General features: G+C 43.9%; 1 protein-coding gene across 9 annotated transcripts in view; it reads left to right on the plus strand.

Annotated features, from left to right (window-relative positions):
• LOC102448257 (methylcrotonoyl-CoA carboxylase beta chain, mitochondrial-like) overlaps positions 1-20,831 on the plus strand; it is a 45,871-nt gene that overhangs the window by 4,838 nt on the left and 20,202 nt on the right. For 8 of the 9 annotated variants that reach the window (XR_012905911.2, XM_075936221.2, XM_075936222.2 and 5 more), the window contains 10 exons: positions 543-739; positions 6,820-6,998; positions 8,896-8,976; positions 10,262-10,440; positions 10,698-10,890; positions 13,475-13,566; positions 15,229-15,385; positions 16,316-16,438; positions 18,453-18,601; positions 19,696-19,777. Coding sequence is in view for 8 of the 9 variants with exons in the window: in XM_075936221.2 (XP_075792336.2) it covers positions 543-739; positions 6,820-6,998; positions 8,896-8,976; positions 10,262-10,440; positions 10,698-10,890; positions 13,475-13,566; positions 15,229-15,385; positions 16,316-16,438; positions 18,453-18,601; positions 19,696-19,777 (1,432 nt within the window). In the remaining variant the exon portion in view is untranslated. The remainder of the gene's footprint in view (positions 1-542; positions 740-6,819; positions 6,999-8,895; positions 8,977-10,261; positions 10,441-10,697; positions 10,891-13,474; positions 13,567-15,228; positions 15,386-16,315; positions 16,439-18,452; positions 18,602-19,695; positions 19,778-20,831) is intronic. The other variant, XM_075936223.2, reaches the window with a different exon arrangement.

Below are 20,831 nucleotides of genomic sequence, written 5' to 3' on the forward strand. Positions count from 1 at the left end.
TGATCAAATGCTCAACATCTCAGAATTAGATACCTTAATTGTGATAATCAGTAACTGCTTAGTCACTTCTTAGTGCTCCATGGAGTGAGCTGCAAATACAGATGGTAATTTGATCACTTAGATGGTTTAAAACATTTAACGTTGGATATATATGGACAATACAAAGGAAAAGCCTATAGATCTAATGAATTCCGGCATGACTATGCAAAGCCATAAACAGAACTTATTTTGATTGTTTTCTGAACTGTCTTATTAGGCTATAGAAAATCTAACTTGTGAAAAATCAAAATGAAATGTCTCATTCCTATAAAATATCTGTATTTTTCTTGTCTCACTTGTTTGTTTTGGTTACTGTGACCTAAACTATATTAACTGAAATTAACTTCCTTTCAGAAACATAACTCCAAAGTGATAATTTAACCTTATTGTCAAACATCGGTGTGTCAACTGGGCAGTTAATTTAAGTACTGTATTAACTTATTAAAAGTATTATTTGGTAACAAGCTGTTTTTTTATTAATTAAGCTTTGTTTTTGAAATCAGATATTCAGAGTTGCTCTACAAGGTCAGTAAAGGTGGTGGAGAGAATGCAATCTTGCGTCATACCCAAAGGAACAAGAAGTTGCTTGTTCGTGAACGCCTAAGAATGCTCCTGGATGATGAATCTTTTCTTGAGCTGTCTCCTTTTGCGGGTTTTGATTTGCCATATGGTGATGTCCCTGCTGCTGGATGCCTCACTGGTAAGATTTGTAGTTGGTGTAATAGGGAAAAAAATCATTGCGTGCATAATAAGTGATTATGGTTTTGTTTGTTAAAAACTCTGAATATAATTGATGTGGATTTTGAGCTCTAAATCTGAATACATTCATTGTTCTGTAGTTCCCTTTAGCAACCATAAAGATTGACTGATGTTGAGGGTCCAGTTCAGTGCCATGCTTGTATGAGGCCCAGGAAAAAAAGGGAATGGATGGTTCTTCTTTGAGTGATGTCCCCGTGGGTGCTCCACTGTTAGTGTCAGGTCATCCTGGTGCTGCAGATCGGAGTTTTCATGAGCAGTTGTCAGCCAGACCACGCATGTGCGGCTTGCGCCTCGAGCCATCTGTGCCCTTTTGATTGCACGCACGGTCCGGCTCCCACCAGTTCCTTCTTCGCCCAGCTTTAAGAAGTGCGCCATGTGCCCTGACGCAATGCCAGCATTGGACGGTCATGCCGACTGCATTAAGTGCCTCGGCGAGGTGTACGTGCCTCAGAAATGTGTTCACTGTGCTAAACTGATTAGTAGGGCATGTAGGGATAGAGAAATAAGCCAAAAAATGTTCCTTTTTGACAACGCATTGCAACCCGTGAACTAGCACAGCCAGTCTCCACTCTGCAATCACCCAGGCTGAGAAAAGAAAAGCCGTTTCTCCACAGCCAGCTCCGGCTTGAAAAAGAGCCTCATCAGCCCTTTTCCTACCACAAGCCCTCTCGGCCTGTGTAAGTATGGGTGGCAAACCTGGGACATCAGGTACTATGGCAGCCAGGCATAAGTCAGTCTCAGAACTAAAATCCTGGGAAAAATATACATCGGTGCCATCAACAGTCGCACCCAGCCCACCGGTCAGCACTGCCAGCAACTGCACCTGCCATCACGGCACTGATGACCACGGCGTCATCCATCTCAGCACCGCCAATGCCGGTCGGCTTCTCCAACGTTGGCACTGTCACCTCAGGCATCCTTATGGACAAAAGCACTTCACAAGCCTATCTCGGCACCATATATGCTGTCCAGCCCATCAGCACCGAAGAAAGCAAACCAAAAATCTGACTCTGCGAGACAGATGAGTCCGGCCCTTTAACTTTCTCTCCAGCACTGTCCTCTGCACCATCTTCTCCGCATTCACCCTGCTTAAGAGGGGATGCCAGCGGTCATACCCTATGGGACCAAAGCAGGCACCGTAGGTCCAGATATAATTTCTCACCTTCCCCCATAGAAGATATACCTTTCGTTCGCTGCCTCCTTCTTCAAGAGATGCACCAAATTCCCCATGTTCTCCAAACCTCCTGGTGCATTATCACACTCATTACAGGAGTGGACACTCATCTAGATATGCTTCCCTTGTGTGGTCAGATTACAGGCAGCATAGCCCAACATACTACCATAACTATCCTCATCATACCTCGGCTCGACATCACTATCAACACTCAGATTATGGTCATCCCTGTTGGTACAGTCACCCAGCTTCTCGTGCTCCTACAGTTTCTCCCCAACCATCACATAGATGGCACATAGCAGTTACACCTCCCACCGCTCCTGATACAGCTCACATGTCAGAACCAGAGGAGGGTCAACTATCTGATGTTGAGGAGCACCCACCAGATGCCTCACCAAAAGATCAGTCCTCATCATCTCCCAATGAGGCAGTTACCTGGTGACCAATCTTCTTCAGATGACCTGATACAATTTCAGGATCTCTTTAAGAGAGTAGCTGTAAACCAAGATATTCAATTAACCGAAGTACTGGAGAAACAACGCCGGCTTCTCAAAAACCTTCAGCCCTCACAGTGGGCAAAGATTGCAGTCCCCTTACACAAGGCTATTATGGAGGCTGCTGATGAGATCTGGCAGACTCCAGGTTCGGTACCACCAACAAAGAAACGGGCTGACAAGAAGTACTTTGTTCCTCCAAAGGAAGCCGACTTTTTGTTTTTCCCATCCATGACCGAACTCATTAATTGTTGATGCTGCCCAACACAGATCCAAACTCCCGCAATATAAGAACACAGTGGAGAAAGATAGCAAGCGCTATCCCATTCAAAGCCACTCTTTGCAGCCCACTCCCTGAGAATCATTAGCCTTTATGTCTCATTCCTTCTGTCCCATACCCGGTCTCCACTTTCCAGGCCACTCAGCTGTGTGTGCCAAGAATTGCTTCATTTGATTTTCATACCAACTCAGCCCGTTCTTACCCTCATTTGTAGGGGTGCATGAGCTTTTCTATATTTTTACAGGATTCCCCAGCTCTAGTGAGTTCTCCTCAGTACACATCACCAGCAGCAAATAGTTACTGCTGTCTTTCAGATGTTCAGCAGCTTTTCCTTAGCTTGTTCCTGCCATCTGTTCTCAAGCAATTCTTACCTGTCCTTTCTATCTTCCCCCTAAGGTGCAGGTGTCTGCTCTGAAGTCTAGTTGTATGTCAGCTAAGCAATCAAAGGTGTATTGGAGACTGCTCCCTGTGACGGACCGTGCTGGATCTGGGCACAGCTGAGGGCGTCTGCTCAGGGCGAATTGCTCAAATTCGGGGCTCCTTACAGCCCCCCAGAATGGAGACCTTCCCAAATAGGCCACAAACCAGTCCCACAGAGCGCTTCAGCTGCCTGCCTGAAGCCTCATGAGCAAAACCCCTCCAATATCCCAGCAATATCCATGCTGCAGATGGCCCCGGGCCTCATACACAGGTGAGGAGTTTTAGAGCCCAATCTCACCTTCCTCGAACAAGTTCTGTCAGGTCCAAGAAACCAGCCACAGATCCCAGGTCAATTTACCCTCTGGACCTTACCCACAAGACCACGCTGAGCCAGTCCTTTAGAATCTAAAATCTAAAGGTTTATTACTACCAGAAAGAAAAGTGCGAGAGTAAGGTTGTAAAAGTATCATACATTACATGCATCGAATCTCCCAATTCTCGATGGAGGCTCGCAGCAGAGATGTTATAACTGCTGGCTTAGAAGTCTTTGGTATACATCCTATGTCAGGATGGGTCCACAGTTCTTCACAGCTTGTGATTCCCTGCGAGGCCGCATCTGGGGTCAGGAACAGATCTGAAGACCAAGATGGAGTTGGCCACATGTCCTATTTATACCTCCTTCCCCCCCCCTCCCCGCAGCTTCTTTCAAGCTGGAGAGAGTCACATGGTCTCTGACCAGGCACCTAGATTCCTTCCCAGGTGGGTCTCTGGTACTTAAGAGACCTATTGTCCCCGGAGCCTTGCTAATTAGCATGTCCATAGGCTGAGCCCATTGCTCAACCACATACAGAGAAACTTCCAGCCTCCATACAGAGTACATATTCATAACTCCACACACAGACATTATACAGATATATGAAGAGCATATACAGAATCAGTAGAAAGTAAGCTTTTGTTCGACATCTCACATGGCCTCCTTTGTACCCACTTTTGGGGCAAACACTCCCCCATGGGCGCAGCAGTGACCTGGCTGCTTCCCTTAAACTCCAATAACATGACACTCCCTCTTAAAGGATCCAGTCATCCCGTGACAAGTATTTTAGTGGTACTTAGGATATTATGTGGGCCCTTTTCAGTCGCAAAGTTTTTTTGTAAGCACTTATAGGATCTCCTTTTGGAAGGATGGTAAGCACACTTTTTTAAATGAAAAGGAAATAAAATTAGAAGAATGCTTGGGGATCATCAGTTCAGGGTTAAATGATTGCCTGCTAGTAAATCATTTGGGGTATGTCTACACTACAAAGTTAGTTCGAACTAACGGACGTTAGTTCGAACTAACTTTAATAGGTGCTACACTAGCGCTCCGCTAGTTCGAATTTGAATCGAACTAGCGGAGCGCTTAGTTTGAACTAGGTAAACCTCATTTTACGAGGACTAACGCCTAGTTCGAACTAGCTAGTTCGAACTAAGGGCTGTGTAGCCCTTTAGTTCGAACTAGTGGGAGGCTAGCCCTCCCCAGGTTTCCCTGGTGGCCACTCTGGCCAACACCAGGGAAACTCTATGCCCCCCTCCCGGCCCCGGACCCCTTAAAGGGGCACGGGCTGGCTACGGTGCCCGTGCCAGGTGCAAGCCTGCCAGCACCCAGCTAGCAGACCCTGCACCTGGCACGGCACAGAGCCACCCACCCGATGCCCCCCAGCCCACCCCTTCTTCCCGGGACCAGGCTGGCGGCTCCCGGGAGCTTGCCCTGGACCGCAAGAGGCGGGCACCTTCCTGGGCTAGTGCGGACATCGTGGACCTCGTCCACGATCTCCGCACTAGGCACAGGAAAGTGGCCGTCTAGGGCAGGAGAGCTGCCAGCCTGGCCACCCAGGGCCAGGTGTGCATGAAAATCAAGGGGGTCCACTGAGACCCCCGACACTGAGCCCTGAGCTTACAATGGCCGTACTGGGTCAGACCAAAGGTCCATCTAGCCCAGTAGCCTGTCTGCTAACAGCGGCCAACCCTAGGTACCCTGGAGGGGATGGACCGAAGACAATGACCAAGCCATTTGTCTCGTGCCATCCCTCTCCAGCCTTCCACAAACTTTGGGCAGGGACACCACTCCTACCCTCTGGCTAATAGGACTCCATGGACCCAACCTCCATCACTTTATCTCACTTCCCTTTAAACTCTGTTCTAGTTCTAGCCTTCACAGCCTCCTGCAGCAAGGAGTTCCACAGGTTAACTATTTGCTTTGTCAAGAAGAACAACTTTCTCTTACTAGTTTCAAGCCTGCTACCCATTCCTTTCCTTTGGTGTCCTCTAGTCCTTCTTTATGGGAACTCAGGAAGAACTTTTCTGAATGCACCCTCTCCACCCAACCCCTGCTTTTAGAGACCTCTATCCTGTCCCCCCTCCGTCTCCTCTTTTCTAAGCTGAACAGTCCCAGTCTCTGTAGCCTCTCTTCATCTGGGACCTGTTCCCAACCCCTGATCATGTTAGTTGCCCTCCCCTCTCCCAGCCTTTCTCTTCCCTTCTCCCACCTCCTTTTCCCAGTCTCCCCCAGTTTTTTTTCAATAAAGACAGAGTCAATGTTGGAAGAAACGTTATCTTTATTTTGTACATCAATAAGAAGGGGGGCTAAGGAAGGGTAAGTGGAAGGAGGTGAGGGAGGAATGGGGTACGAGCCCCCGATGGGGAGGACTGGGCTGGCTCTGCGGGCTTCTGGGGGTGGAAGCTCTCCTGCAGCCCCCCAATTACTCCCTCTCCCCAGATGGCAGCCTGTGGCAAGTGCAGCCGGGCTGATGGCTGAGTGGTGTGATGTGCCCAGTGTGGGCACTCAGGGCACTCCAAGCCAGAACTTCTTTGCAAGCGGGGCACCCCTTAGAACTGTGTGTCCGGGGTGGGGGTCGGGACCCTTTAAGCGCAGCCCTCGGCTAGCCTGAGACAGCATCTCCATGCTCTAAGTCCTCCTTTTATGCCCTGCCGGCACTGCTTCCGGCCATCCTTAAGCCCTGTTCAGAGTCCACTCAATGTGGACTTGCTAGTTCGAACTAGCAGAACGCTAGTTCGAACTAGTTTTTAGTTCTAGACGCGTTAGTTCGAACTAGCTTAGTTCGAATTAACTAATTCGAACTAAGTTAGTTCGAACTAGCGCTGTAGTGTAGACGTACCCTGGTCTTGTTGCATTTGAAAGTGTAGTCCTGTGATGAAAAGCGGCTGGAAAATGGTTTAATACTGTTCCATATTTATTGTCTCACTGTTTCTCTTTCGAATTTACTCGGTTTTTATGCATTTTTCCTCCTAATTGCATATCCTACAAACTCATTTGGAGAGCAAAGTTCTTTCCTCTTGTAATGTCACTAGCAAAGCTGTTTCAGGTCACATTCTGCTCTTGTTTTCATCTGTACAATGCCATAAGCCTTCACTCTCATTTTTCAAAATAAGACTACATTGTAAGGCTACAGAATAGTATATATCTGCTGCAAACAGTATCTGTAGCTTCATTGGCATAGGGGTACATGTTATAGAAAGCCTTATTGAGATGCTGCTACTATTGTAAAAAATAACTTGCACTTTGGCTTCCTTGTTTAGCATATGGAACTATTTCAAAATGTCTACATTTGGGTTATTACAGAGCCCTTAATGAATATTTGTGGTCTCTGTTTCAGGAATTGGAAAGATCTGTGGAGTCTGGTGTGTCTTTATGGCAAATGATGCAACAGTTAAAGGCGGGACCATTTATCCCATTTCAGTGAAGAAACAGCTAAGAGCTCAACATATAGCAATTCAAAACAGACTTTTATCTGTGTATCTAGTTGACAGCGGGGGAGCATTCCTACCGCTACAGGTAATGTTGGAAAGGGCACATTGTATGAAAATAGCTTTTTTATTTGCATCAGATTAATTTTTAGAAGTGAATCTTGTTCTGAGTTTTTTGGCTGTCTGACTTCAATTTTTTTCCAAGTTATACTCTAATTGAACTCTGCAAACAAATCAGAGTAGAGATGTTTCTAACGTCCAAGACAATGATAGTAATTCTGACTGATCTTACATGTAAGGGAAGCCAACTTTATCTTAGAATACTAGAACTGGAAGAAACCTTGGGACGTTAGTAAGTCCAGTCCGCTGCACTCACTGCAGGATGAAGTGCCCACCTAGACCATCCCTGGCAGATGTTTGCCTAACCTGCTCTTAAAAATTTCCAATGATGGAGATTCCACAACCTTCCTAGACAATTTATTCAGTGTTTAACCATCTTGACAGTTTAGCAAGTTTTTCCTAATCTCCAACCTAAACCTCCCTTGCTGCAATTTGAGAATACGGGAGGCCCCCAACTTGCGACACGATTGGTTCCGGGTGAAGCGTCGCAAGTCGGGGCATTGTAACTCAAACCCTTATTTATGATAGGCGCCGTGCACCATCAAAAATGCAGGCTGAGGACTCAAGTTAGGGGTTTCTGGCCCCTTCCTCATTTACAAAAATGGTTGTTTGTGTGGCGGGTTGGAACTCGGGCAGTCGCAAGTTGGGGGCTTCCTGTATTGCATTTTGTCCTATCATGGAGGTTATGAGCATTTAGAAACCTGAGTCTCTACATGGGAACAAAGGGCTCGTCTAGGTTATGCTGAAGTTCCGAATTTGCATATCTGCGGGAATTTGCATATCTTCTTCCAATCTAATTTTGAAAGCAGAGCTTTCAAAAGTGAAAATAGTCGGGATACAGGGTTTTTTTCGGCAACCCCCCCCTTTTTTGAAAAGTTTCTCTTACTCAAAAAATGAGGTTTATGTGGCTTTTTGAAAAAAGGGGGGGAGGGTTGCCAAAAAAACCACGTCCCGACTACTTTCACTTTTGAAAGCTCTGCTTTCGAAAGTGAGATTGGAAGAAGAGATGCAATTTCCCACGGAATTTATATATCCTCTTTCAGAACTTCAGTGTAGTCTAGATGAGCTCAAATTGTGTACTCAGCAAACACTGTGATCTCAAGAGAAGGCCCCCTTGATCTTCAGTTTTTTGAGTTTGTATTTTTAGTTTGAATAAATATTGCAAATACAAATATTTTAGTGTAAAGTTTGTAATAATACAGAGAAAATGTATGACAGATAAACCCCTTAAAAATAAAATGGAGACTTTCTCCTTTCTGTAATATGGGAAAAGGGGTTAGCAGAGGTCACTTCACCACACGGAATTCAAGTTTCTGCAAAGAATGTGAGTATTCTTGGTACACGTGGCTTCTGCTGAAAAGCTAAAGCTGCGCCATCTCAAACAGAAAGCACAGCTTTGTAGACAGTAACTATAACTGAGCCCGTTATTGAGTCAGCAGGAGTTCTGTATGATTAAAACAGCATCTAGTTTAATTCTGAATCTAGAAATTGCATTGAAAACAAAGGACAAAAAAGAAACGGTGTTGAATTCATTTCAGAAATGTAGAATGAATATGAGCTCTCTCCTGTTCCCTGGTTTTCAGTCAGTGCTCATGTATCTAATGAGAAATGGCTTCTGTGCTCCAGCTGACCTTGAATAGGAATAGATTGCCCTTTCACAGAGCCAAGATCTGTGACTTCTCTCTGCCTTGTGCAGTAAAGAAGGCCATGGTTATTTTTGTTGAATTGAGCTTCAGGTGGGCAGTACATGCAATAGAGAATAAAACAGTGCCTGAAAGTTATGATTAGTAACAGTGGTTCTCTATGAATCAGTTATACTGTACAACTTATTTGCTTTTGTGTTTGTCTTTTCTCTGCATTGTCAGGCAGAGCTCTTTCCTGATCAGTCCCATGGTGGCAGAATATTCTACAATGAGGCAATAATGTCTGCTATGAAAATCCCTCAGGTACAATGTTGTGTTGAATCTGTATAAAGATAATATATGTGGTTAATAGATTTATGGAAAACATTTTGTTCTAGTAATACAGCTTCTAGAACCAATACTCAGATATGGAAAAATACTAACTTCTAGTTTTGTGTAATATTGAGGAGAAAAATCAACTAGGAATTCATATATTGTAAATATCACATTTCAGTCTGAAGGATCCCAAAAGCATTTTACAAACTCTGTGTAGCAACACTGAAATACTGTTATCTTTTGGAAAGACAAAGGGAAATTTTGGCCAAAGATATCAGAGCAAATTCCTTATCTTAGGGAAAACATCATTTACTCCTTAATGTCCCTGCAGAAAAGACATAATTTGACACCCCAAGTGAACAGTATGACAGTCAGTTATCTACTTTGGAAGGTTGTGATTGACAGTGGATTTGTATCTCCAGGTCCAAAGAACATACAGGTTGAACCTCTCTGGTTCGGGACTCTCAGATCCAGTAACATCCATGATCATGCAAGATCAAAGAGCCACAGCCGCAGAGGTTGCCCATGGCAGGGAGCGGTGCTGGCAGCAGGGCAGACAGGGCCATTGGGGCAGCAGAGCTCAGGGACAAGACAGTGGAACCTGGTGGCTGGGAAGGGGATCAGGGCAGGGAGGCTTGTGTCTCATGAAGAGCTCTCTTAGTAAAATATTACTCTTTTGCTGATTTTGTTTATCAAGTAAAAATGTTAATATTTTAGAGTTAAATTGAAGAGCCGCATTATGATTTTGTACCATCCATTTGCTTTTATAACTAATACCAAAGAAAAGAGGCCATCCAAATAGGGAAGAGGCAAGAAAAAAGAAGAGACCATCTAAGTTTCAGTATAGTTTCAAAGAGTTATGGAATGTATTTTACTTTGCATCAATTATTAGTTAATGCTTGTAAGCTTAGAAGAATTTGATATTTATTTTGTCTAATTTAGATTATCAGTATTTTAAAAAAATAGATACAAATTTTCAATAATAAAGGGCCATAGACCAGGCTACAGCTCCCTGAAGTTACTTGAGAAAAAGCTTTTGTTTTGCTGATGAGCTAATAGCACCAGAATGGTCTCTTTTAATGGTCTTTCCTTACATTATAATTTAGTAGCCAGCTAATGAATACCATTTTAAAATAAAAGACTAGTTTAAAAAGTTTTGAAGGCTTTTTAATTAGATGCATGAAGATTATAAATCTCAAAAGTGCATAAAAACAGCTTACTATTGAAATTAAAATAGTATAGTCCTTTCTCAGATATCTTGTTTCCCCCTTAGGTGGCAGTGGTGTGTGGTTCTTGTACAGCTGGGGGTGCCTACGTTCCTACCATGGCAGAGGAAACCGTGATTGTAGACAAAATTGGTACTATGTTTCTTGCTGGACCCCCTTTGGTTAAAGCTGCCACAGGAGAAGATATCTCTCCTGAGGATCTAGGAGGAGCCACTCTGCACTCTAAGTAGGTACACAGTTTAAGAAAAATGGGATTCAAATAATGTATTTACTAACAAAAGGTATGCCTGATGTCTGCAGTGACAGGACACCATATGATCTTAAACATAGATGGGCAATAATTTTCCCCGGGGGGCACTGAATGAATTTTGGTACATGGTCACGTGCCAGCTCCACCTCCCAGAAGCTAGGGACTAGCTTCCCCCCCAGAGTTTGTTCTGAACTTTCATTTTTATTGTGTATTTCTCTAATGTGGTCCTTCAGAGTCAGTGGTTGCATCGACCATTTTGCATCTTCAGAAGAGGCAGCGTATGAATGTGTTAGAAATATTATCTTGACGCTAAATTATGAACTTCCACAAGAGGAAACTTTGGAGTATGATGAGCCTCTGTACGGTGCCGAAGAGCTCCTGGGGCTTGCACCACAAGGTTATAGATATACTCTACCTCTAAAACTGGTAAGAAAGACAAGTGCTGCCATAGTTCACAGATTTTAAGTGTCTGCTTAATTCTCTCTCTGCAGATTAAAAGAAAACATACTTGCTTTCTTTGGAGGATTCACTTGAGAATCTTAAATCACATGAAGTATTCAGTGTTGCTTTTACTGTTTCCAAGGACTTGACTACTACTTCAGCTCCTCTTTCTGTCTTGAATATATTTCAAAATGTAATGGCAAAGGTTCCTTATGGTTATGTTTAAAAGAAAAAAAAAAGTTAAACACTTTGTAGAGAGGAGGGTAACTGCACCAAATGATCCTGGAAGTACAGGCAGTCCCCGGGTTACGTACAAGATAGGGACTGTAGGTTTGTTCTTAAGTTGAATTTGTATGTAAGTCGGAACTGGTACATATTGTAGGGGAAACTCTAGCCAAACATTTTTTTTAGTTTTGGATAGCATAGGGAAAGGTTAACTCTCCTCTAATGTTTGTTTTGCTGTCTGTTCCCCTGTTCAGAAGATTTCACATCTATTTCTGTCCCTGTGACAAACTCAGGACTAAAGGAGTAACTCATCAAATACCAAACAGCTCTGCACCATGCTTTGAGCTAATAGCTTTATTTCCACACACCACCCAGGGTTCTAGGAGGAGGGTCCTTTTTTTGCTAACACAATGAGGCCAGCACTTTGTTTGTTTTGGTGGAGTCTTTGTTTGCCCAGGGAGCCCAGCATGTATAGGGGGAGGAGGGGCGGAGAGGCTGCTTTTGTCTGCTGTTCGGCAGCCTGTTGCTCAGGGGAGGGGGCAGCCTGTTGCTGGCGGGGGGGGGGGGGGGGGGGGGGGGGGGGGAGGGGGGAGGCGTGCAGGATGTGAGGCCGCGGGGGGGGGGGGGCAGCGGGCGTGGGGAGGCACTTTTCCTCTGCCCAGCAGCTCTGCGGGATCCCTGTCCCTGTGGTCAGCTGCTGCAGGCAGAGGCCAGTTGGAGCCGGCCGAAGAGGAGGAGGAGGTGGATTCTAGGACCCAGGTGAGCGAGCCCCGGGGACGCTGCTGCGCTCCGGGAGCCCGGCATGTATAGAGGGGAGGAGGGGCAGAGAGGCTGCTTTTGTCTGTTCGGCAGCCTGTTGCTCAGGGGAGGGGGCAGCCTGTTGCTGGCAGGGGGGTGGGGGGGGCAGCGGGCGTGGGGAGGCACTTTTCCTCTGCCCGGCAGCTCTGCGGGACCCCAGTCGGAGCCGGCCCGAGGAGGAGGAGGATCCTAGGACCCAGGTGAGCGAGCCCCGGGAATGCTGCTGCGCATGTGCGGGAGTTGCCTCACCCCGTTCGTATCTAGGGATCCGACGTAAGTCGGATCCACGTAAGTCGGGGACTGCCTGTACTACTATTCTCACATGCCAAAGCTTGTAGGAACTTGGAGTGCTTCAGGGTTGGTGTGCTTTGCATCTCTGTGGCTAATTTAAGGAACTGCAAATCTATGTAAAATGGTTTTGGTGCATGTTGTCCATTTCTCAGTAGACAAAGCTGCACATCACAGAAACCACTCCTACAGTTGGAACTAACTTGCATCCTTGCCGGTGGTCTCAGCAAAGCTGAAGAATGAGTGAATTAAGGAGTCTGACTTCTTCCTACCCACTGGTTCTTCCAGAATAGACACAATAGTGAGGAAACTTGGACTATCATTCCTCCTGTTATATGTGGGCTATGGGTATACACAGGATTTTGGACTCCAGGGATATTAATCCAGCATCTTTTGCCAGAAGTAAATTCTAACAATTCAGAGGCCTCTTCTTAATTTTTTAAATGGTCTTAGAATACATCTGAAAAAATTGTGAGCTCATGGTTTTAGTGCAGTAACTTGTGTGCACAAGCCAGGTGATTGCACTCAAAATAGCCTTATTTTACTTGCCCAAAGGTGCATTTTTGTTCACATTGAATGGGTATTCACTCAGAGGGTATGTCTACACTACCACCCTAGTTCGAACTAGGATGGTTAATGTAGGCAATTGAAGTTGCAAACGAAGCCCGGGATTTAAATATCCCGGGCTTCATTTGCATCTTGCCGGGCGCCGCCATTTTTAAAGCCCCGGTAGTTCCGACTCCGTGCCCGCGGCTACACGCGGCACGGAGTAGGTAGTTCGAATTAGGCTTTCTAATTTGAACTACCATTACTTCTCGTTCCACCCTAGGAGTAACGGTAGTTCGAATTAGAAAGTCTAATTCGAACTACCTACTCCGTGCCACGTGTAGCCGCGGGCACAGAGTCGGAACTACTGGGGCTTTAAAAATGGCAGCGCCCGGCAAGATGCAAATGAATCCCGGGATATTTAAATCCCGGGCTTCATTTGCAACTTCGATTGCCTACATTAACCACCCTAGTTGGAACTAGGGTGGTAGTGTAGACATACCCAGACTGTTTAGAGGCCAAGTTTAAAGTTTGTTTTCCTGCTCGTTGCATAATTTAGATATAATGGGTTTTTAAATCTTGAAGGACTGTTACGATCTACTCTGAGCTTCTGAATAGCACAGGCTGTAATTTCTGGTTGGAGAAAGTATAGGTTTAGAAAGACATCACATCTTGATTTAAATTTTATTGAAAATAAGTAATTTCTTTATAGATTTTGAGCCGTCTGATAGATGGAAGCAGGTTCCAGGAATTCAAAGCTGAATATGGAACAACATTAGTAACGGGATTTGCCCATATGGAAGGGTAAGTTTGCAAAAGTTTATCATAAAAAAATCAAACTCTCTTTTGGTTACGAAGCTTTTGTATTATTATTAGGTCTTGTAACATGTCCAGTTAAAAAAAAACACCTTAAGTTAGAGTTCTAGATTGTTCAAGTGACTGATGATAGGGTAGTTCTACTTAGCCTCAGGTTTCATCTCTAGGTTCTGAATTCAGACCTGTCAATGTCAGTAGAGGCTGAGAGCTATTACAAGCTGACAGCTGTGCCTATGTGAAATGAGTCAGTGATTCAGGCCAGTACCTATGTGGACAGGTGTTCACATTGTAGTTGGTACTTCTAGGTTGGCAGTATCAGCAGATTCACTAAATAGTAAAAAGACTTGGAGACTGAGCCTCTCAAAATGCTTCCCTTAGAGCCAGACTGAGGTATATGGGTGAGGCAGTGCGAGTGAGCTTGTATTGCCAATTCCTGTACTGTGCCAGTTCAGTGGATAAGAAATTATCTTCTATGGCAGTTATTCTGGGACATTTTACTAGAATTAATTCACTCAAGATCTTTAAAAGATCGAAATAAATATTTAGGCCCATTTTGTGTGTCAGAAGTAACCTCTAGTGTGATAGTTCCTTTCTCCTTAATAAAGGTTAAATTTATCACTAAACAGTGCTAGATGATAAATCTTTTTGCTAGAATTAATAAAGCATGCCACTCTGCTTAACAGTCAGGTTAATTGATTCTCCTCTGGGACTAGATGAATATTTGAGGCACACATTCCATTATACTGAAAAGACAAATTAAACAGCTGAGTATATTGGGCAAGTGTATTTTGCTTGCTGCCATGAGTGGGTTGAGAGGTTGTCAAGCTGAGATCATTAATAAGTAGCCATCTTTAGAGTTATTAGTAGTTACTGGCCTTGTGTGTCCTGTTGAATTTCTTATTCAGATTCCCTGCTTTAAACAAATAACAGCATTGATAAGCATAATCTGCAAAATAAGCTAGAAACATAGTTTAAACTTAGACTTGCAGCTACTGAGTGTGCGGCATAGTACAGAATGTCCATTAGAACCATGGAAGGTACAGAACGCATTGTAAAATGTATTTGTTTTTCTTTTAGCTGCAGTTTATCCTTTGGAATGTGAATAGGATTTGCTCATGAATAAACTAGAAAGAAATAATAATCAGTCTGATCTTTTTTTCTGGCAGTAGACATTGAAACTTTGCCATTCACACTGGTCCAGCCCACCCTTTCTTTCTTACCGTGTAGAACTTCAAAGTCTTAACCCCATTAAGCAGCATTTTTGGACTAGCATTTAGGACATTTTATGAAGCAAGTAATTGTTAACTAAACAATATAAGTAAAAGAATTTTCAATCTATTTTCAAGTGTTTCCAAAGTGACCAGTGTTTTCAGTTATAGCATTAACAGCAGCCTTTCCTTTATGCAAGACTATTTGTGGTCAGTTGCTTAAATGGTTAGTATGTGCTAAAACAGATCATGTTAAGTTATTGGATATATTCAGTGCATACTTTGTATTAGTGCAATTTTTTTATTATTTTGACTTTCCCTTGAAGATGCTCCTATTGGACTAATACTAATACATATGGATATTATTTTTGTTCACTACAAACAACATTTTTACCAATCTCAGGTTATAAAAATGAAAGTGTTTCTGTATGTGTTTTGTTAGACACCTAGTTGGGATAGTGGCTAACAATGGTGAGCTGACGCATGATGCTTCTCTAAAGGGCAGCCACTTTGTACAGCTGTGTAGTCAGCGAAGCATTCCCATCCTGTTTCTGCAGAATACTGCTCCACATGCAGCAGAGCCAACAAGTCTCTCACAGGTATGGCACTGTAATTCAAGAATGAGAAGGTAATTCTAGTACTTGTCCCTTAGTAAAGTGAGGGTCTGAAACATAAGCCCATGTATCACAGGCCAGGTATTTGGCCTGAGGCCTAGACAGCAATGGTCAAGACTTTGTTAATAGAAAGCAAAGTTAAGTTGTGAGCAAGAGGCAGGCTCTGCTCACAGAAATTGGCAAGAACAGGGCTGATATTACAGAAACACTCATACCTGAGAGGTACTAAGCACAAGAGTGTAAGCACATTCGAGAGGGTCACTATTTTCCCTTGGTGTTACACTTATCTATATTCTCTTGCTCTAACAATACTGTGCATAACTAGAGGTGATAGCATGTCCAGCCTTCAGTGCTAGTAGTTAAACCTAGTACTCAGTGCTTTTCATCTAAAAATATTAATTAGTTTTCATAACAGCATAATCAGGGAGGTAGCTCAATATTATCTCTGTTTTACAGGTGGAGAAACTGAGGTGAGAGTTAAAAGTTACTTGCTGAAGGCTACAGAGAACATCAGGGTAGGCTTAGCACTAGGTTCTGTGAGCAAAGAACTCCTCTCTCTATGCACATTTACACCCTATTCTGTATGCTCCTAGTATTTGAGATCAAGCCTGGTACAACTGCAGTGCATCTGAGCTAGTCCAGACAGAGCCAAAATCGCTCCAGGATCCATAACTTATGTAGCATAGCAGTGCTCCACTATCTGCACAGGCAATAATTATTTCTTTGATTTATAGTATTATGGCGTACACTATAAAACTCACATTTGTATTTCACTGTTCTACAGTTATTTGTTCTGAAAACATTAACCACTTAGATATAAAATATTCAGAATTTCTTTGTAAGTTTGGGTGGGGTGAAGGGAATTTAGAAAAAAAAATAAGAACTACAATGACTTTATCTGTATTTTAATTTCAGGCAGAGAATCACACCAACAGATTAAAGGCACAGGCCTCCATGATGGCTGCAATTGCTTGTGCTGCTGTGCCCAAGATAACCCTTGTAATTGGTGGCAGTTATGGGAATGAAAGTTATGCTATGGTATGGTAAATATGTTGAGTAATATTTGATTTTTCACAGATTTCCATTTCGATCAGTCTGCCATTATTTTTAAAATAGGAGCTTCCTCACAAACTAAGTAGTTGGGTCCCTCTCTGTGAAAGCTGGGCATCAGTTCTGAAACTGCTCACACTAAAGATTAAATGCTGCCCTTGTTCCTTAGCTGGAGCTGATTGATCTCAGTGATCTCTCTTAGTTTCTTCTTACTTCTCATTTATAGTGCTAGTAGCATATGCAGTGGGGACTACTCACATGCTTAAAGGTAAAGTGTATAAACAGAGTTACACATTGATCTTTTACACACACAGACATTTCTGAAGTACAGACAATTTACAAACCTGTAAGACTGAATGACATGAACTCTGATTGAAGCCAGTGACCTTCAACATCATCTCAGGCCAGGTCTCAGTTACATATGCCATGACTTTGAACATTTATAATGTGGATGCGTGCATTTGTTCCAGTTAGACTTGACAAACTCAGTTAATATTCCCCTTCAGATATTTAGCCCAGAAATTATCCATATATGATAAATGTACAGCTGTCTGTCCATGAGTCTGTTCAAGAACTTCTCCAAAATGGTAAGAGCTAGGACCACCAAATTTGGTATGCAGCTTCCTCTTATTCTAACTTAAAGGAAGATCAGGGTTTGGTTGTGCCAGGAAAATGGGAAGTGCATGGAATGGGATTGTTTTCCATAACATGGAAAGGGGAGGGGGCTGGTTGGAGGACAGTGATACAGCTAAGTGATCAGTGGGGGACCATGTTGCTGGTCATTGGACCAAGTAAGAAGCCTCCCTGTCCCAAACCTTGCCCCCTTTGGCTGCAGTGCCTAACCATGTCAACAACCGTCCGCCCTGGACCACCTCCAGGCCAGGCAGCCCTTCCATAAGACGCTCAGGGCCAGAAACAGTGGTCTGGCTTTCCTTGGCCCACCCCAGAGAAGACACCAGGGGAGAAAGTGGGAACCATGGACCTGGACCCCCTCCCACATGTAGAGTCTGGGAAAAGCAGCCTGGTTTCTCCTCCCCCCCTCCCACCCCCAGCTGAGTAGGGGCTGGACAACCCAAGCCTAACCTCCCTTCCTTATCCCCTCCCCACAGTCACCGAGAGGACTTGGGTAGACTGGCTGGCCAGAGGGGCTGGCCAGGTCATCCCCACCCCTCAGGAACCGCCAGCTGAGGGGGCTTGGCAGTACAACCCTATCCCTTGGTAGAGATGCAATTGGAACAGCACCACCCTTGCTGCCACAGCCGGCCCCGAGAAGCCCCACCACCATCACCACCACCACCACTTGGTCTAAGTGCCCCACCCCCGCCTTGTTTCCTGCACATCCCCCTGCTCTGCACCTCCCACTCTCTACTGGTAGAAAATTTAAAATGCAACAGAAAAAGTAAGCAAATAGAACATGCTAAAACTTGTCATTTTGATTCATACCTTTAAAGCAGTGTTTCTTAAAGTGGGTCTGCGGACCCACAATGAGAGTGCTGCTAAGTAGCTGCTTCTGTTTGTTTATTTACTGGCTTCACAGCCATGGAGCCGCGTGACTTTCATTGGCTCCGGTTTTCCGCTTGAAGCCAAAGGGAGATGCGGGTGGCAGAAGCCAGGTCCATGCTACTTCCTGCAGCTCCCTGTGGTTGCAAACAGCAAATTGGAGCCAATGGAAGCTGCGAAGCACTGTGGCTGCAGAGCTGGTAAATAAACAAACAGGAGTGTCCAGTTAGCTGCTTTCTGAGAGTGGGTCTGCAGACTACTTTGAGAAGCACTGCTTTAAAGTCACATTATTTCAAGGAATGTGATTGAGTTTAATATGTTGAAGTGTTTTAAATGATCCCTGTTAAGACTTGAAAGATCATGTGTCAAAACAGAATATAAACACCTTAAAATTTAAATTTTGTTCTTCAGGGACCTGCTTGCATGGCTCTTTTTAGTGAATGGCTCTTCCTAGCTGTTAAGGTCCTTAAAACTGATGTGTCTCGCTTTCACTTTTTAAAAGTGTGGGAGGTCATTTGATCCAAACTTCCTGTTCCTGTGGCCTAATGCAAGAGTTGCCCTTGTGGATTCAAGACATATCTCCACATTCCCACAGGCTGGGGATGACGATTGCATAGGAGATGACTCAGAGTTAAAGTTTTTAAAAGAAAAGTAAGTATTAAAAATAACCTCAATTTATGGTTATGATTAAATTAATTTCACTTAAGTTTTGTTATCTTCCAGACCAAAACACTTACCAGATATCTCACCAACTATAAAGTAGATTTAACACCGTGCCCCTTTCCCCAAAAAAGCCAGTACATTGCAGGGATGTAAACAGCTTCTAAAAATATTAACTGTGTAACCAATTAAAATTTCACAGGCTGCCAGACTCACAGGCTCCTGGCCCTGCCAGTCTGCAGCCCTACGGGTTTCAGGCTTCACTGGCTCCTGGGGTCTGCCAGGCTGCCAGCTTCACAAGCTGCCGGTGCCTCTGGCCCCTACAAGCAGCCTGCAGAAGTTGAACCATTATCGGAACCAATAAGCATCAGCTTATCAGCTAACTGGTTAAACTTTTACATCCCTAGTGCATTGATTCATATACAGGCAGTCCCCAGGTTACGTACAAGATAGGGACTGTAGGTTTGTTCTTAAGTTGAATTTGTATGTAAGTCGGAACTGGTACATATTGTAGGGGAAACTCTAGGGAAACATTTCTCCAGAGCTCAGTTTTATTCTCCCACGCCTCACTTCCCTCAGTCCTTTATTCTCAAGCTGAGGTGTCTGCTGAGAAAAGCCACTCCGTGTCTCCCAGGTCTGCTGGGGGCGGGGGTGCTAGCTTAGTGTCTCCCTGGTCTGCTGGGGGGAAGCAGCTAGTGCGGGGTTGCCTCACCCCGTTTGTAAGTAGGGATCTGATGTAAGTCGGATCCATGTAACCCGGGGACTGCCTGTATCGAGGAAAATCTATCAAATAGCAATGTTTGTTATAAAACAATTTTATATTAAGTAGAAGCCTTGCATATTTTCTTTTCAGGTAGAACTATTGTCTCTCTGGGATGGCTGAAATACAGACCATCTTAAGGGTCAAACTCTGTCCTTAAATTTGCACTGGGCACTCTCTGACTTCTATATTAACTTCACGTATGCATCACAGAGTAGAATTTGTGTGTTAGCCTCTGTTACGTGCTTCTGTTTCTCTGCTTTGACTTTTCCAAATAATTTCATATTCTAAAATTTTAAAGCTTCTGAAATATTCTCTTATCTAGGCTGGACCAAGAAAGCAGTGCATTTTACTCTTCTGCTCGACTCTGGGATGATGGCATAATACTGCCACAGAATTCTAGAAAAGTAGGTTTTTTCTTTACATTAAATGCACATGGCCACATAAATCATTCAGTTTCTCCTCACCTTTTCTCTCCTGGCCAGTCTATCCAAAATGGTCCTCTTGCTGTCCTTTTCCATTCTGGTGGCTTTGATAATGGAACCTTCTCCCTGAATTCCTTAATTGCCTTCAGTCTCCTTGAAGTTTCATTGAGACCCCATGTCTTCTAGGCCTCATCTACTTCTCCACATTTGTAGAAAAAAATCTTCCAAGTCCTAAGTTCTTCCCGGTCCTCTTTCCTTGTGGTGCATTTTTCTTTCTTCTATACTTCATGCCTTTTACTTTGCCCCTTACTCTTGGAATGGTCTTCCCATTCTTATCTGCTGTGTATCTGTTTATTCAGATCTGTATGAGAGGCAACAAGGTGGGGGGTGGAATACAGGAGAATAAAAATGCATACTATTGTCATTTCAATTAATCTTGTTTCCTCAGAGTTGCCGAGAGTAGAGTGACATCTGTTTGCTCCACTGTCTCTTGGGTGCGTCAACACAGCAGGGCTTATCTCAAGTTGCATAACTTACTTCAAAATTGGGAGTGTCTACACAGCACTAATTTTGATATAGAGCACTTTTCCTCCAACTTTCCTTACTTCTCGTATAATGAGGGTTACAGGAAGTCAGAGTAAGAAATCCTCCAGCTTGACAGTATTTTGACATTATTTCATAATAACTACTTGCTGTATACATGTGAACTAAGTTATTTTGAAATAACGCTAGTTATTTTGAAATATGTTGCTGTGTAGACGTACCCTTGGTATCCTGTGGTCATTTCTACCTCTTCTCTCTCCGGCTACGTCTATACTGGCCCCTTTTCCGGAAGGGGCATGTTAATTTCACGAGTCGCAATAGGGAAATGCGTGGGGGATTTAAATATCCCCTGTGGCATTTAAATAAAAATGTCCGCCGCTTTTTTCCGGCTTTTAGAAAAGCCGGAAAAGAGCGTCTACACTGGCCCCGATCCTCCGGAAAAAAAGCCCTTTTCCGGAGGATCTTATTCCTACTTCAAAGTAGGAATAAGATC

This window comes from Pelodiscus sinensis, chromosome 9 (assembly GCF_052426305.1).
Source record: "Pelodiscus sinensis isolate ZL-2025 chromosome 9, ASM5242630v1, whole genome shotgun sequence".
Lineage (NCBI taxonomy): Eukaryota > Metazoa > Chordata > Testudines > Trionychidae > Pelodiscus > Pelodiscus sinensis.